This window comes from Pseudophryne corroboree, chromosome 6 (assembly GCF_028390025.1).
Source record: "Pseudophryne corroboree isolate aPseCor3 chromosome 6, aPseCor3.hap2, whole genome shotgun sequence".
NCBI lineage: Eukaryota > Metazoa > Chordata > Amphibia > Anura > Myobatrachidae > Pseudophryne > Pseudophryne corroboree.
The window spans coordinates 343,393,708-343,412,580 of NC_086449.1; the positions used below are offsets into that span (position 1 = coordinate 343,393,708).

The 18,873-nt window shown below is 47.6% G+C and overlaps 1 protein-coding gene across 3 annotated transcripts in view; it reads right to left on the bottom strand.

The window, feature by feature from the left end:
* The window catches only part of VPS13C (vacuolar protein sorting 13 homolog C), a 950,377-nt gene that overhangs the window by 343,373 nt on the left and 588,131 nt on the right, over nucleotides 1–18,873 (bottom strand). For all 3 annotated transcript variants that reach the window (XM_063926503.1, XM_063926502.1, XM_063926504.1), the window contains 3 exons: nucleotides 18,649–18,767; nucleotides 12,373–12,542; nucleotides 4,949–5,193 (listed from right to left, as the gene is read on the bottom strand). In XM_063926503.1, the coding sequence (XP_063782573.1) occupies nucleotides 4,949–5,193; nucleotides 12,373–12,542; nucleotides 18,649–18,767 (534 nt within the window). The remainder of the gene's footprint in view (nucleotides 1–4,948; nucleotides 5,194–12,372; nucleotides 12,543–18,648; nucleotides 18,768–18,873) is intronic.

Sequence of the window (18,873 nt, forward strand, 5' to 3'; positions counted from 1 at the left end):
CACTTCTTGAGACAGTGCTAATCCCCTCTCTAGCTGTTCTCTGGACCTTGCCCTTATTAGGAGATCGTCCAAGTATGGGATAATTAATACGCCTTTTCTTCGAAGAAGAATCATCATCTCGGCCATTACCTTTGTAAAGACCCGAGGTGCCGTGGACAATCCGAACGGCAGCGTCTGAAACTGATAGTGACAGTTTTGTACAACGAACCTGAGGTACCCCTGGTGTGAGGGGTAAATTGGAACGTGGAGGTACGCATCCTTGATGTCCAAGGACACCATAAAGTCCCCTTCTTCCAGGTTCGCTATCACTGCTCTGAGTGACTCCATTTTGAACTTGAACTTCTTTATATACAGGTTCAAGGACTTCAGATTTAGAATAGGTCTTACCGAGCCGTCCGGCTTCGGTACCACAAATAGAGTGGAATAATACCCCTTTCCCTGTTGTAGAAGAGGTACCTTGACTATTACCTGCTGAGAGTACAGCTTGTGAATGGCTTCCAAAACCGTCTCCCTTTCGGAGGGGGACGTTGGTAAAGCAGACTTCAGGAAACGGCGAGGCGGATCTGTCTCTAGTTCCAACCTGTACCCCTGAGATATTATCTGCAGGATCCAGGGATCTACCTGCGAGTGAGCCCACTGCGCGCTGAAATTCTTGAGACGACCGCCCACCGCCCCCGAGTCCGCTTGAGAAGCCCCAGCGTCATGCTGAGGCTTTTGTAGAAGCGGGGGAGGGCTTCTGTTCCTGGGAAGGAGCTGCCTGTTGGTGTCTCTTCCCCCTTCCTCTGCCTCGTGGCAGATATGAATATCCCTTTGCTCTCTTGTATTTAAAGGAACGAAAGGGCTGCGGTTGAAAAGTCGGTGTCTTTTTCTGTTGGGGAGTAGCTTGAGGTAAAAAGGTGGATTTCCCGGCTGTAGCCGTGGCCACCAAATCTGATAGACCGACTCCAAATAACTCCTCCCCTTTATACGGCAAAACTTCCATATGCCGTTTTGAGTCCGCATCGCCTGACCACTGTCGCGTCCATAAACTTCTTCTGGCCGAAATGGACATAGCACTTACCCGTGATGCCAGTGTGCAGATATCCCTCTGTGCATCACGCATATAAAGAAATGCATCCTTTATTTGCTCTAAAGACAGTAAAACATTGTCCCTATCCAGGGTATCAATATTTTCAATCAGGGACTCTGACCAAACTACTCCAGCACTGCACATCCAGGCTGACGCTATAGCTGGTCGTAGTATAACACCTGTATGTGTGTATATACTTTTTTGGATATTTTCCATCCTCCTATCTGTTGGATCTTTAAGTGCGGCCGTCTCAGGAGAGGGTAACGCCACTTGTTTAGATAAGCGTGTGAGCGCCTTATCCACCCTAGGAGGTGTTTCCCAGCGCGCCCTAACCTCTGACGGGAAAGGGTATAAAGCTAATAACTTCTTTGAAATTAGCATCTTTTTATCGGGGGCAACCCACGCTTCATCACATACATCATTTAGTTCTTCTGATTCAGGAAAAACTATAGGTAGTTTTTTCACACCCCACATAATACCCTGTTTAGTGGTACCAGTAGTATCAGCTAAATGTAACGCCTCCTTCATTGCCAAAATCATATAACGTGTGGCCCTACTGGAAAATACGGTTGATTCGTCACCGTCGCCACTGGAATCAGTGCCTGTGTCTGGGTCTGTGTCGACCGACTGAGGCAAAGGGCGTTTTACAGCCCCTGACGGTGTTTGAGGCGCCTGGACAGGCACTAACTGATTGTCCGGCCGTCTCATGTCGACAAACGACTGCTTTAGCGTGTTGACACTATCCCGTAATTCCATAAATAAAGGCATCCATTCTGGTGTCGACCCCCTAGGAGGTGACATCCCCATATTTGGCAATTGCTCCGCCTCCACACCAATATCGTCCTCGTACATGTCGACACACACGTACCGACACACAGCAGACACACAGGGAATGCTCTTAACGAAGACAGGACCCCACTAGCCCTTTGGGGAGACAGAGGGAGAGTTTGCCAGCACACACCAAAAGCGCTATATATGACAGGGATAGCCTTATAATAAGTGCTCCCTGTATAGCTGCTTTTATAATATAATTTTTGCCACTATTTTGCCCCCCCTCTCTTGTTTTACCCTGTTTCTGTAGTGCAGTGCAGGGGAGAGACCTGGGAGCCGTCCTGACCAGCGGAGCTGTGTAAGGAAAATGGCGCTGTGTGCTGAGGAGATAGGCCCCGCCCCTTTTCCGGCGGGCTCGTCTCCCGCTCTTTAGTGTATTCTGGCAGGGGTTAAATATCTCCATATAGCCCCGGAGGCTATATGTGAGGTATTTTTTAGCCAAATAGGTTTTCATTTGCCTCCCAGGGCGCTCCCCTCCCAGCGCCCTGCACCCTCAGTGACTGCCGTGTGAAGTGTGCTGAGAGGAAAATGGCGCACAGCTGCAGTGCTGTGCGCTACCTTTAGAAGACTGAGGAGTCTTCTGCCGCCGATTCTGGACCTCTTCATGTTTCAGCATCTGCAAGGGGGCCGGCGGCGAGGCTCCGGTGACCATCCAGGCTGTACCTGTGATCGTCCCTCTGGAGCTGATGTCCAGTAGCCAAGAAGCCAATCCATCCTGCACGCAGGTGAGTTCACTTCTTCTCCCCTAAGTCCCTCGTTGCAGTGATCCTGTTGCCAGCAGGACTCACTGTAAAATAAAAAACCTAAGCTAAACTTTCTCTAAGCAGCTCTTTAGGAGAGCCACCTAGATTGCACCCTTCTCGGCCGGGCACAAAAATCTAACTGGCTTGGAGGAGGGTCATAGGGGGAGGAGCCAGTGCACACCACCTGATCGGAAAGCTTTACTTTTGTGCCCTGTCTCCTGCGGAGCCGCTATTCCCCATGGTCCTTTCAGGAACCCCAGCATCCACTAGGACGATAGAGAAATAATGTAACCGGGCTCCCCACCTGCCTGTCTTCCAGGCAGTGTGGTCCACTGTCATGCTGAAGGCTTTGAGGAAGCAGAACCGGAGGTCTGTTCCTGAGAACCTGCAGCTGCTGGTTTTCTGGATTTACCTTTATTACCTTTGAAGGCTTTAGAAGAACCTTTTTGTTTGCCTTTAAACTTCGCTGTCCGAAAGGACTACAGAGTTGGAGCAGAGTAGGTTTTTCTAGCTGGGGGTGCTGGTAGCCTTGGATATCCACGTATCCAGTTCATCTCCAAAAAGGGCCTCACCTGTGAAAGGTAGGCTTTTCACACCTTTTCTGGAATATTCATCCGCAGTCCACTTGCGTAGCCACAAGTGCCTGTGTGGAGAAACCAATTTCCTTTATGGCCTCCACCATAAAGTTAGCAGAGTCCTGAATATGCTGTAGGAGTAAAATGATCTCCCCCCTGGGCAAGGAATCTAATTCATCAATTAGGCTACCTGCCCATTTAGCAATGGCCCTAGTGATCCACGCACAAGCAATAGTGGGTCTCTGGGCCACACCAGCAGCAGTATATAAAGATTTGAGAGTGGTCTCAATCTTGCGGTCAGCCGTGTCCTTTAAGGATGCTGCCCCAGGAACAGGTAAGACTATCTTAGGTGACAACCTAGATACCGATGTGTCCACAACAAGCGGGATTTCCCATTTCTTTCTATCCTCCAGAGGAAAGGGAAAGAATGTAATTAACCTTTTAGGGATAAGACATTTTTTGTCAGGATTAGCCCAAGTCTCTTCAAACAGTGCATTCAATTCCTTTGATGAAGGAAAAGTAGCTGAGGATTTCTTTTTAAATTAAAATAAGATTCCTCCTCCACCTTGTCAGGAATGTGCAGGACATTTCTGATAGCTTCTATCAGGGCCTGTATTCCTTGTGACAGGACAGCATCCCCCCCACTCGCATCCACTCCACCCTCCTCTGGGGCTGATGTATCGTCATCAGTATCAGTTTGCATGAGCTGGGCCAGACGTTTTTGTGGGCAAATGGCAGGGGTCTGAGACGTTGGTACGGGAACTGAATCTGTCTTAAGTGTTGCGTCTCTTTCTCAGTATGGGCTAATTTAGTAGAAATAGTAGATATTATCCCCTTCATGGAATCTAACCATGGGGGTTCTGACCCACTAGCCTGAGAATGTGTACCCGTGTGGGTTGGACTCTAACCCACACGGGTAATACATTTGTCTACCATTTATGTTCTGCGCCACCTGAGGTTTTTTCCTAATCTTCTTTGTCTGAGGTTTAGAGTGCTTAATCCGAGGGTTAAACCGCTCTGTAAACTGGATGGTCAGTGTGGGTATCATTGGTGGCTCAGCGCTCCCCTCACTGCGGGACTGCAGCTGCATGTCATCCTGAGCCTCAGGAGCGCAGCCTGCATGTCAGCGATGTGCTCCAACCCTCATGCTGCCATTTCCTCTTCTATCTTCAGCTCTGTTAGGGGTGGCGGTGTGCTGCGGGAGGGTACGCTCGCCGTGGTGGGGCTTGCGAATGACTCCCTCAGGAGCTCAGTGTCCTGTCAACTGAGAAACGGGACCATTAACCCTTTAGGAAGTTGGGCCGTTCTCCCCCCTACGCCCCACGAAGCAGGCACGCTGGTGCCACCCAGCAATGCTTGTAAAACAACAAACAGAAAATCAATATAGAAAACTCTTCAGGAGCTTCCCTAAGCGTGACCGGCTCCTCCAGGCACATTTTCTAAACTGAGTCTGGTAGGAGGGGCATAGACGGAGGAGCAAGTGCAAACTATTGATTTCTTAAAGTGCCCAAGGCTCCAAGTGGACCCGTCTATACTCCATCGTACTAATGTGGACCCCAGTATCCTCTAGGACGTAAGAGAAACAAACAGAATTAATGTATCATTCACACGCATCATAAAAATTATGTTATATAAACTTCCATGTATGGAGAAACACACACTTCTTACAGTGCATGCAGCTGTGACACTTGATAAAACAGACAGCCACTTGTCAAAAAAATACAACGTACCTTCTCTATCTGCTTTTGCTTTGATTGGGTTAGCGTGTTTGGATTGGATATGCACAGTTTTATCTGTGGTTGGACTCTGAGGCATGGCCTGAATGAAGAAATCTGCCACAGTCAACAAGAACTCCACACTGGCACAAACATACAGTTTGTCCAAGATGGCTGTGATTGAGCGTTCCAGTCCGGATTGCTTGTAGTTTATATCGATCATGTTACGTGTGCTGGAGGTATCTTTTTTGTCAATCATTCTAAATGAAAATATTGAAACGGTGGTTATGTGCAAATCACAGAACTTGACCTGATTTCAATGATACATTGGGAAAGAAAATATGGAACAAAGCAAATTAAGGATTTACTGCTATGCTATTTATGAAACTAAGAAGCAATATAGTATATGCAAGTCAAGAAAAGGATAGAATGACCATAACTGCTATAGTATTGAATACATGGTCCTAAACCAACTGATATTCATAACAAACCATAAAAAGGCAAGCTGATAAATGCAGCATGGGCCACAGGATGTGTGTTATGATTACATTACAGGCACAATACGCCTTGAATACACTTTAAAAAAAATAAGATTTTACTTACCGATAAATCTATTTCTCATAGTCCGTAGTGGATGCTGGGGACTCCGTCAGGACCATGGGGAATAGCGGCTCCGCAGGAGACAGGGCACAAAAGCAAGCTTTTAGGATCACATGGTGTGTACTGGCTCCTCCCCCTATGACCCTCCTCCAAGCCTCAGTTAGGTACTGTGCCCGGACGAGCGTACACAATAAGGAAGGATCTTGAATCCCGGGTAAGACTCATACCAGCCACACCAATCACACCGTACAACTTGTGATTTGAACCCAGTTAACAGTATGATAACAATGAAGTAGCATCTAAAAAAGATGGCTCACAACAATAATAACCCGATTTTTTGTAACAATAACTATGTACAAGTAATGCAGACAATCCGCACTTGGGATGGGCGCCCAGCATCCACTACGGACTATGAGAAATAGATTTATCGGTAAGTAAAATCTTATTTTCTCTAACGTCCTTGTGGATGCTGGGGACTCCGTCAGGACCATGGGGATTATACCAAAGCTCCCAAACGGGCGGGAGAGTGCGGATGACTCTGCAGCACCAAATGAGAGAACTCCAGGTCCTCCTCAGCCAGGGTATCAAATTTGTAGAATTTAGCAAACGTGTTTGCCCCTGACCAAGTAGCTGCTCGGCAAAGTTGTAAAGCCGAGACCCCTCGGGCAGCCGCCCAAGATGAGCCCACCTTCCTTGTGGAATGGGCATTTTCAGATTTTGGCTGTGGCAGGCCTGCCACAGAATGTGCAAGCTGAATTGTACTACAAATCCAACGAGCAATAGTCTGCTTAGAAGCAGGAGCACCCAGCTTTTTGGGTGCCTACAATATAAACAGCAAGTCAGACTTTCTGACTCCAGCCGTCCTGGAATTATATATATATATATATATTTTCAGGGCCCTGACAACGTCTAGCAACTTGGAGTCCTCCAAGTCCCTAGTAGCCGCAGGCACCACAATAGGTTGTTTCAGGTGAAACGCTGACACCACCTTAGGAAGAAACTGGGGACGAGTCCGCAGTTCTGCCCTGTCCGAATGGAAAATCAAATATGGACTTTTGTAAGACAAAGCCGCCAATTTTAACAATCGCCTGGCCCAGGCCAGGGCCAACAGCATGGTCACTTTCCATGTGAGATATTTCAAATCCACAGATTTGAATGGTTCAAACCAATATGATTTGAGGAATCCCAACACTACGTTGAGATCCCACGGTGCCACTGGAGGCACACAAGGGCTGTATATGCAATACTCCCTTGACAAACGTCTGGACTTCAGGAACTGAAGCCAATTCTTTCTGGAAGAAAATCTATAGGGCCGAAACTTGAACCTTAATGGACCCCAATTTGAGGCTCATAGACACTCCTGTTTGCAGGAAGTGCAGAAAACGACCTAGTTGAAATTTTTTCGTGGGGCCTTCCTGGCCTCACCCACGCAACATATTTTCACCACATGTGGTGATAACGTTGTGCGGTCACCTCCTTCCTGGCTTTGACCAGGGTAGGTATGACCTCTTCCGGAATGCCTTTTCCCTTAGGATCCGGCGTTCAAACCGCCATGCCGTCAAACGCAGTCGCGGTAAGTCTTGGAACAGACAAAGTCCCTGCTGGAGCAGGTCCTTTCTTAAAGGCCGATGCCACGGTTCCTCTTGGAACAGACATGGCACTTGCTGAAAGCAAATCCCTTCTTAGCTCCCGAGGCCATTAGTCCTCTGTGAGCATCTCTTGAAGTTCCGGTTACCAAGTCCCTCTTGGCCAATCCGGAGCCACGAGTATAGTTCTTACTCCTCTATGTCTTATAATTCTCAATACCTTGGTTATGAGAAGCAGAGGAGGGAACACATACACCGACTGTTACACCCACGGTGTTACCAGGACGTCCACAGCTATCGCCTGAAGGTCACGTGACCTGGCGCAATACCTGTCCCATTTTTTGTTCGGGCGGGACGCCATCATGTCCACCTTTGGTCTTTCCCAACGGTTCACAATCATGCGGAAAACTTCCCGATGAAGTTCCCACTCTCCCGGGTGGAGGTCGTGCCTGCTGAGGAAGTCTGCTTCCCAGTCGTCCACTCCCGGAATGAACACTGCTGACAGTGCTATCACATGATTTTCCGCCTAGCGAAAAATCCTTGCAGTTTTGCCACTGCCCTCCTGCTTCTTGTGCCGCCCTTTCTGTTTACGTGGGCGACTGCCGTGATGTTATCCCACTGGATCAATACCGGCTGACCTTGAAGCAGAGGTCTTGCTAAGCTTAGAGCATTATAAATTTGCTCTTAGCTCCAGTATATTTATGTGGAGAGAATTCTCCAGACTTGATCACACTCCTTGTGTGACTGCTCCCCAGCCTCTCAGGCTGGCCTCCGTGGTCACCAGCATCCAATCCTGAATGCCGAATCTGCGGCCCTCTAGAAGATGAGCACTCTGTAATCACCACAGGAGAGACACCCTTGTCCTTGGATATAGGGTTATCCGCTGATGCATCTGAAGATGCAATCCGGACCATTTGTCCAGCAGATCCCACTGAAGAGTTCTTGCGTGAAATCTGCCGAATGGAAGCGCTTCGTAATAAGCCACCATTTTTACCAGGACTCTTGTGCAATGATGCACTGACACTTTTCCTGGTTTTAGGAGGATCCCGATTAGCTCGGATAACTCCCTGGCTTTCTCCTCTGGGAGAAACACCTTTTCCTGGACTGTGTCCAGAATCATCCCTAGGACCAGCAGACGTGTCGTCGGAACAACTGCGGTTTTGGAATATTTAGAATCCACCCGTGCTGTCGTAGAACTACTTGAGATAGTGCTACTCCGACCTCCAACTGTTCTCTGGACCTTGTTCTTATCAGGAGGTCGTCCATTTTCTTTGAAGACGAATCCTCCTTTCGGTCATTACCTTGGTAAGGACCCGGGGTGCCTTGGACAATCCAACGGCATCGTCTTGAAACTGATAGTGACAGTTCTGTACCACGAACCTGAGGTACCCTCGGTGAGAAAAGGCAAATTTTGGGACATGGAGGTAAGCATCCCTGATGTCCCGGGACACCATATAGTCCCCTTGTTCTTTGCTATCACTGCGCTGAGTGACTCCATCTGGATTTGAACCCTTGTAAGTGTTCAAATTTTCCAGATTTAGAATAGGTCTCACCTAGCCTTCAGTACCACCATATAGTGTGGAGTAATACCCCTTTCCTTGTTGTCGGAGGGGTAATTTTATTATCACCTGCTGGGAATACAGCTTGTGAATTGTTTTCAATACTGCCTCCCTGTCGGAGGGAGACATTGGTACAGCAGACTACAGGAACCTGCGAGGGGGGAAACCTCTCGACATTCCAATCTGTACCCCTTGGATACTACTTGTAGGATCCAGGGGTCCTGTACGGTCCCAGCGTCATGCTGAGAACTTGGTAGAAGCGGTGGAGGGCTTCTGTTCCTGGGAATGGGCTGCCTGCTGCAGTCTTCTTCCCTTTCCTCTATCCCTGGGCAGATATGACTCTTATAGGGACGAAAGGACTGAGGCTGAAAAGACGGTGTCTTTTTCTGCAGAGATGTGACTTAGGGTAAAAAACGGTGGATTTTCCAGCAGTTGCCCTGGCCACCAGGTCCCATGGACCGACCCCAAATAACTCCTCCCCTTTATACGGCAATACATCTTTGTGCCGTTTGGAATCTGCATCACCTGACCACTGTCGTGTCCATAAACATCTTCTTGCAGATATGGACATCGCATTTACTCTTGATGCCAGAGTGCAAATATCCCTCTGCGCATCTCGCATATATAGAAATGCATCCTTTAAATGCTCTATAGTCAATAAAATACTGTCCCTGTCAAAGGTATCAATATTTTTAGTCAGGGAATCCGACCAAGCCACCTCAGCTCTGCACATCCAGGCTGAGGCGATCGCTGGTCGCAGTATAACACCAGCATGTGTGTGTATACTTTTTAGGATATTTTTCAGCCTCCTATCAGCTGGCTCCTTAAGTACGGCCCTATCCGTAGATGGTACCGCCACTTGTTCTGATAAGCGTGTGAGCGCCTTATCCACCCTGAGGGGTGTTTCCCACCGCGCCTTAACTTCTGGCGGGAAAGGGTATACCGACAATAATTTTCTATCGGGGGAAACCCACGCATCATCACACACTTCATTTAATTTATCTGATTCAGGAAAAACTACAGGTAGTTTTTTCACCTCACACATAATACCCTTTTTTGTGGTACTTGGAGTATCAGAAATATGTAACACCTCCTTCATTGCCCTTAACGTGTGGCCCTAAAAGAAAATATGTTTGTTTCTTCACCGTTGACACTGAAATCAGTGTCCGTGTCTGGGTCTGTGTCGACCGACTGAGGTAAATGGGCATTTTACAGCCCCTGACGGTGTTTGAGACGCCTGGACAGATACTAATTTGTTCGCCGGCCCTCTCATGTCGTCAACCGGCTTGCAGCGTGTTGACATTGTCACGTAATTCCATAAATAAGCCATCCATTCCGGTGTCGACTCCCTAGAGAGTGACATCACCATTACAGGCAATTTGCTCCGCCTCCTCACCAATATTTTCCTCATACATGTCGACACACACGTACCGACATACAGCACACACATAGGGAATGCTCTGATAGAGGACAGGACCCACTAGCCCTTTGGGGAGACAGAGGGAGAGTTTGCCAGCACACACCAAAACGCTATAATTATCCAGGGACAACCTTTATATAAGTGTTCCTCCCTTATAGCATTTTAATATATATACATATCGCCAAATCAGTGCCCCCCCTCTCTGTTTTAACCCTGTTTCTGTAGTGCAGTGCAGGGGAGAGCATGGGAGCCTTCCCACCATCCTTTCTGTGAGGGAAAATGGCGCTGTGTGCTGAGGAGAATAGGCCCCGCCCCTTTTTCGGCGGGCTTCTTCTCCGGAGTTTTAGATATCTGGCAGGGGTTAAATACATCCATATAGCCTCAAGGGCTATATGTGATGTATTTTTCGCCATACAGGTATTATACATTGCTGCCCAGGGCGCCCCCCCCCAGCGCCCTGCACCCTCCGTGACCGCTGTGTGAAGTGTGCTGACAACAATGGCGCACAGCTGCAGTGCTGTGCGCTACCTGATGAAGACTGAGAGTCTTCTGCCGCCTGGTTCCGGACCTCTTCATCTTCAGCATCTGCAAGGGGGGTCGGCGGCGCGGCTCCGGGACGAACCCCAGGGCGAGCCCTGTGTTCCGACTCCCTCTGGAGCTATGTCCAGTAGCCTAAGAATCCAATCCATCCTGCACGCAGGTGAGTTGAAAATCTCTCCCCTAAGTCCCTCGATGCAGTGAGCCTGTTGCCAGCAGGACTCACTGAAAATAAAGAACCTAAAAACTTTTTCTAAGCAGCTCTTTAAGAGAGCCACCTAGATTGCACCCTTCTCGGCCGGGCACAAAAACCTAACTGAGGCTTGGAGGAGGGTCATAGGGGGAGGAGCCAGTACACACCATGTGATCCTAAAAGCTTGCTTTTGTGCCCTGTCTCCTGCGGAGCCGCTATTCCCCATGGTCCTGACGGAGTCCCCAGCATCCACTAGGACGTTAGAGAAATGTATGATATGTCTTAGTGTTAACAGTTTTAAACAGATAAATTTCTTACCATGGTAGGGAAGTGGGATTAGGGCAAAGCTGATGATGTTACAGTACGTGGCAACCAGATTGCTGTGTGCTCTAGAATCCACAGCAAAAAGCAGAATAACGGCTGCCAACTGCCACACATTAGCAACAATGGTAGCTGCAGTGTAGCTTTTAATGTCACTTACTGGATTTGAGTTAATCCAATAGATGCAATGCTTCTGGCAGCTCATGTGGTAATGCACTACTATGGAGTCCTTTTGGCTTTAGAAGTGGAAGCTCAGGACCACTGTCCTACTGTCTGGCCACCAACTTAGTGGAGCTGGTTTTAGCTGTGTTGAACCCAGTCACTTAAGTCAATGCTCTAACCATTACTCAACAGTCATGAGCTAGGATCAAGACGATTCTTCCATATTGAGCTACAGCTACACAAACCACCCACAAGAAACAAGTTTCCTGGTACAGTGAAGGAACTTGGTGGTGGTAGCACATTGGTATGAAGTTACTAATGTCCTGTGGATAAGTGTCCTGGGGACAAGAAGCACCAGTGGGAGTGATCAGTATTGGCAGGTTACTAATGGCAAGAAAAACCCAAAGACAAAGTTATGAAACTATCTTTGACAGGGTGACAAAGTAATCCCATGCTGTCACAACCTGTGCATATAAACATTTTCGGAAAACAACAAGCCCCAGTTATAATCAATTAAGTCTGGTTGCTGGACTTACATGTGTGTCAAATTGGGCATCGATCCTGTCACTTATCACTTAGACCAAGAGGCAGGATCAGCATGTGTGGCTGACTTGAAAATGGGAAATGTCATCAGTACGTGCATAGGGCTAAGCCATCAAAATGAGGTAGCATGTATACAAATTAATTTTAACAGGCACAAAAGGAAAGAATAAAGCATAGGTGAAATATAGGGTCACTGTGTTGGAGGGGTGGTCTTCAGGTTGCTGACTGTCGGGATCCCGGCGCCCAGTATACCGGCGCCGGAATCCCGACAGCAGGCATACCGACAGATTTTCTCCCTCGTGGGGGTCCACGACCCCCCTGGAGGGAGAATAAATAGCGTGGCGCGCGCAGCATGCCACCGTGCCCGCAAGGGGCTCATTTGTGCTCGCCACGCTGTCGGTATGCCGGCGGTCGGGCTCCCGGCGCAGATATGCTGGTCGCCGGGAGCCCGGCCGCCGGCATACCATACTACACCCTGTTGGAGGACTGAGACAAGCAAGTTGTATGAACTGAAAAACCTGGAAGTGGCCCTGGTGAAACCTTCTCGGAGGTCATCAAGAGTGCAGGCCTGGAGATGCATTGAGAAGTCCATGGAGTTATCTGCACACATACTCCCACTGGAAGACAGATGATGCAGTGTCATTTCCCCCAGGCGCATAGTTTCATTATGCAGCCAGGAAGAATCCATCTAACAAAGCAAAAGCAAAAAAAAAAGGAAAGGAATAATGCAATAATTAAAATCTAATAATTATAGGTTAAAAAACTTGTTAGTCTGGCAAATTTTGTTTCCCCCAAGTTTAATGTTTGACATACACTACTGTAATCACTAACATTTGTTACTGTAACATTTCAGCTTATCAACCTTGTGGAAAAATAAGTTTCCTAAAGAAAAAGAAAAAAAAAATATTCTATAAATAAAATAATGATTAATATGTCAATTTAATTTTATCAATTTAATGTCTTTGCAGCAAGAACGAAAGTCATTATTAAAAGATGAAGAACAGTGTGCACACAGAGAAGAACAATAAAACGGGATTTTGATACCTACCGGTAAATACCTTTCTCGTAGTCCATAAGGGATACTGGGGTTCACTTAGTACGATGGGTATAGAAGGGGACCAAAGGAGCCGATGCACTTTAAATTTTGTCAACTGGGTGTGCTGGCTCCTCCCTCTATGCCCCCTCCTACAGCCAGTATAGGTAAAACTGTGCCCGAAGGAGAAAGGACATACTTGAAAGAAGGAACATAACACCGAGTGGTGAGATTCATACACCAGCACACCATAATATAAAACGACCAGCAATGGCTGGTAAAAGCAGCAAAACTGAACAGGTAGACTTAAACCAAAAACCTGCAGACAAGGCGGGCGCCCTATAGGGGAGAAACATGGAATTTTTTTGCAGTGACCTTAGAAATACACATATTTAGCTCAACCCCAAAGAGCCACTCCCCTGAGAAGGGAATAGACTCCACACTGCGCTTGGAATCTGCGTCCGCAATCCACAATGCCCTGCGCGCTGAAACTGCCATGGTAGTAGTCCTAGCATTGATAGTACCTATTTCCTCGAGTGAGTCACGCAGGACGCGTGCAGTGTCCTGAATGTGTTTGATGAGGGTCACCATAGTGGCAGGAGCATATCTTCCACAAGGACCTCTTGAATTTGAGTAGTTCAGGTATGGATGGCATGAGTCATCCAGCTGCCCGCTATCATAGGTCTGTGTGATACACCAGTCGCTTTGTAAATAGACTTCAGTGTGGTTTCTATTTTCCAATCCCCTTTTTTGAGAGGCAGGAGACTGAGACGTCTACGGGTGGGGGTTTGTCCCAATATTTCCTACTTTCAAGTGTAAATGGGAATGTATATAAAAATAGGATTTTAATTACCTACCGGTAAATCCTTTTCTCGTAGTCCGTAGAGGATACTGGGGTTCCATTTAGCACCATGGGGTATAGACGGATCCACTAGGAGCAATGGGCACTTTAAGAATTTGATAGTGTGGGCTGGCTCCTCCCTCTATGCCCCTCCTACCAGACTCAGTCTAAGAAACTGTTCCCGAGGAGATAGACATACTTTGAGAGAAGGATAGATAAAGATAGTGGTGAGATTCAGAACCAGCACACACAAAACAGAGGAAAGCCATGCTAACCCAAATTTAAACAGGAACAGCAACAGCTGAACCAAAAATACTTAACCAAGTAACAGTGCAGGAAAATGAAGCACCGAGCGCGCGCCCAGTATCCTCTATGGACTACGAGAAAAGGATTTACTGGTAGGTAATTAAAATCCTATTTTCACTTACGTCCTAGAGGATACTGGGGTTACATTTAGTACCATGGGGATGTACCAAAGCTCCAAAACCGGGTGGGAGAGTGCTGAGGTTCCTGCAGAACTGATTGACCAAACTGAAGGTCATCAGAGGCCAAAGTATCGAACTTGTAGAATTTAGCAAACGTGCTCGAACCAGACCAAGTAGCCGCTCGACAGAGCTGTAAAGTCGAGACACCCCGGGCAGCCGCACAGGAAGAACCCACCGACCTAGTAGAGTGGGCCTGTACAGATCTTGGAACCGGCAAACCTGCCATGGAATAAGCATGCTGGATAGTGAACCTGATCCAGCGTGCAATTGTCTGCTTTTAATCAGGACACCCAATTTTATTGGGATCATATAGAACGAACAGCGAGTCGGATTTCCTGTGACGAGCTGTCCTCTTTACGTATACCTTCAAAGCCCGCACAACATCCAAATTCTTTGAAGTAGCGGAAGTGTCGGTGATGATTCCGGCCGGCGGCATTTAGTACTGATCCCGGTGATAACCAGAACCACAATAGGTCGGTAATGTGAAACGCAGAAACCACTTTCGGAAGAAATTGCTGATGAGTTCTGAGTTCAGCTCTGTCCTCATGGAAAATTAAATAGGGGCTCTTGTGAGACAAAGCCACCAGCTCCAACACACGTCTTACTGAAGCCAAGGCCAACAGTGTGACGGTCTTCCACGTAAGATATTTTACGTCCACCTCCTGTAATGGTTCAAACCAGTCCGATTGGAGGAACTGCAGCACCAAATTGAGATCCCAAGGTGCAGTGAAAGGCACAAAGGCAGGTTGGATGCGCAGAAACCCTTTCAAAAACGTCTGGACCTCAGGGAGAGAAGCCAACAGTTTCTGAAAGAAAATGGACAAGGCCAAAATCTGGACTTTTATAAAGCCCAGACGTAGGCCCACATCCACACCTGACTGTAGAAAAAGCAGGAAACATCCCGTATTGAAGTGCCCCGTAAGAGCCCACCATTTTCCCCAGAAGATGAATGCATAGATGCACTGATATCCGGGTTGGCTTCAGGACATCCCGAACCATCGACTGGATCACCAATGCCTTTTATAAATGGGAGGAACACTTTCTGCGACTCCGTGTCCAGTATCATTCCCAGGAATGGGAGCCTCCGTGTTGGCTCTAGGTGAGATTTCGGAAGGTTAAGAATCCTGGAGAAGTTTGGTTGAGAGACCAATGCTGTCCAGCAACCTCTCGCTGGATGGCGCCTTTATCAGAAGATCGTCCAGGTACGGAATTATGTTCACTCCCTGCTTGCGGAGTATAAACATCATCTCTGCTATCACTTTGGTGAACACCCTCGGTGCCGTGGGGAGACCAAATGGCAGGGCCTGGAACTGGTAGTGACAGTCCTGCAGTGCAAACTGTAGATAAGCGTGATGAGGTGGCCAGATCAGAATGTGAAGGTACGCATCCTTGATATTCAGAGACACTAGGAATTCCCCTTCCTCCAGACCTGAGATCACCGCTCTCAGAGACTCAATCTTGAACACTTAAGAACGGGTTCAAGGATTTGAGGTTCAGAATAGGTCGTACCAAACCATCTGGTTTCAGTACTACAAACAAGATGGAATAGTAACCCTTGTTGTGCAGATGAGGTGGAACTGGAACAATGACTTGACTCTGTTTGGGTGGCATGCTGTAAAGTTATACTTGCCTCTTGTGAAGCTGGTAAGCCTGATTTGAAGAATCTGTGAGGTGGGAGTTCTTGGAACTCTAGTCTGTAGCCCTGTGAAATAAGATCTATGACCCAGGGATCTCGGCACGAACTTGATCAGATGTGACTGAAGAATTTTAGTCGGGCTCCCACGTGACAGTCCTCCAGGCATCGCGGTCCACCGTCATGCTGAAGGTTTTGAGGAAGCAGAGCCTGAGCTCTGTTCCTGAGCACCTAAAGTTGCTGGTTTGCGTGGTTTATCTCTTGCGTCTCTGGAGGCCGTAGAAGCACCTCTGGATTTTCCTTTAAACTTGGCTGTCCGAAAGGACTGTAAATTTGAAGCTGAATAAGCTTTCCTGGCTGAGGGAGCTGCGGAAGGAAGATACGTAGACTTACCCGCAGTAGCTTTGGAGATTTATTTGACTAGTTCGTCTCCAAACAAGGCCTCTCCTGTGAATGGTAGGCCATCCACGCCTTTCCTGGAGTCCGCATCAGCAGTCCACTGGCGTAGCGACAAGCTTCTGCGTGCTGACACTGCCATAGCGGTCGTGTGTGCATTAAGCAAGCCTCTCTCTTTTATGGCTTCCACCCTAACGTTCACAGAGTCCTGTATATGCTGCAGTAGTAAAACAACATCCCACCTAGACAAGGACTCTAACTCCTCAATTAGGTTACCTGACCATTTAGCAATGGCTTTTGTGATCCACGCACATGCAATAGTGAGTCTCTGGGCCACCCCAGCAGCTGTGTACAATGATTTGAGTGTAGTCTCAATTTTACGATCAGTCATATCTTTTAGGGAGGCTGCACCAGGGACAAGCAATACAATTTTTCGTGACAACCTAGAGACTGATGGCGTCCACTATCGGTGGATTTTCCTATTTTTTCCTATCCTCCAGAGGAAAAGAAAAGGATGAGAGCAACATTTTAGGGATTTGAAATTTCTTATCAGGATTAACCCACAGTTCTTCAAAACAGGGTATTCAATTCCTTTGACGCAGGAAAAGTGACCGAGGACTTCTTTTTTACATTAAAATAAGATTCCTCACACTCCTCTGACACCTTATCAGAAATCTGCAGAACATCTCTGATAGCTTCTATAAGAGCCTCAATTCCCTGTGACAGAGTAGCACCCCCCCCCCCCCCCCCCCCCCCCTCCAAATCCACCTCACCCTCCTCCATGTCTGACCCGTCGGACAGAGTCAGATTGCACGATATGGGCCAGAGATCGTTTTTGCGGACAAATGGGAGGGGATTGAGACGCTGGTTTGGGGACTGAGTCTCTATTCATAAACTCATCCACAGTCTGTCTTAAGTATTGCGTCTCTTTCTCATTGCGGGATAGTTTTGTAGACAGACACTGCAAAATTGGTGTTTGACCACGTTTACAGTACAACACTCACACACCTACACACAGACAAGGTATAATAGCAAGCCTGCCCTTTACTGTATGTGAGAAGGAGACCCAGTGAGAGAGAGACACAACACACCCAGCCTGTCAGACTCAGTAAGACTGCAGTCTAATAAAATATATCACAGTAAAACCGGATTTTTGTCCTATCCAGGACACTATTCAGAGTGCAATAGCGGCTCTCCCACTATTTCACACCCCTGTACCAGTTTGTGGTGTATCCCGGAGTGCTGGAGAAGCTGTGTGTCGTTGCTGCTGCAGCGCTGCGCAGAGGAATGCGCCAAAATGCTGCTGGTCCCGCTCTGTGGAAGCTCCTCCCCCTGTAATGGCGCCGGAGCTTATACTGTTATTTATACTGGCAATGTCTTCTGATAATGTAAAAACCTCACAGTGTATGTTCGTTTTTACTCTGCTGCCAGTGTACGCAGGGGGGCTAAAGCGGGTACCCCTGGGGAGGGTCCCGTATGCCGTCCCTGTCATCGCGCCGCACAAAGAACTGGGGGACCCCCCTAGCGGGGCCCCGGTTTGTACTCACCACTCCTCTCACCTTCAGGCTGCGTTAGGGGTGTGCGGCGTGCTGCGATTGCGACTGCCAAGGCACAGTGCCCTGCGGAAAATCATCATCTCAGGACGGTGGTCCTGCAGCGGGGAAGCAACTCTGACACCTTACAGAGGCTGGTAACTGCCCCCGCGCCCCCGCCAACTGTTTCGGCGCAGGTATACTGTTGCCCAAACAGCATACCGAAAATAATAAAGTTTAAAATAAACTGAAGAAAAAATCCTCTGGAGCTTCCAGAGTGTGCATCCTCTCCTAAGGGCACATTTTTCAAAACTGGTTGTGGGAGGGGCATAGAGGGGGAAGGAGCCAGCACACCCAATTGAAGAAATTTAAAGTGCACCGGCTCCTTTGGACCCCTTCTATACCCATCGTACTAAGTGAACCCCAGTACCACTTATGGATGCTAGAGAAAGTGTTATTTTGCTGATTTACTATACTGTATATTGCTTTGCAAGCTATATTGAAAACAAGAAAACAAAACCAAATATAAATACAACATACAGATAGTTGTACTTTCCTGAGAGACAGCATTGTATTCAAAGTCACCAGGATTCCTCTGACTGCCCATAAGTAGAGCTGTCACATTTAAAGGGACAAGTACTCCAGTCTGATATACAGACTCAACTTCCAAGTGAACAATCAGACGGTACTACGCTCACTGTGGGGCCAGCTTACATGTTACATTTCACAGGTCTAATGCTATGCAGAATGAGAAAACCCTGCTAGTAGAGAGCACAGCGTGCTAAATAAAAAGCTCTCCAGGATGTAAAACACATTAAGTCTAAAAATTAACTTATAAAGCATAAGGTATGTCAAGTGTATAGGCAGCACCCACCTTACTTCTATCGCTGTTGTAAAGCACAATAGAGAGGGATTCAAAATTAAAGCCAAACTTCATAGTAACAGTTGGGGTCTCATCACTGGAAGTTTCTGCTAATGCTGAAACGGCTCTGTCTGTACAATGAAGAGTAGAAATCCATTCCATTATAAGATACAGTGTTTGCTTAGAAATAACTTACACAGAACCTGAACTAGAACTTGGGTTGTTAGGCATAAGACA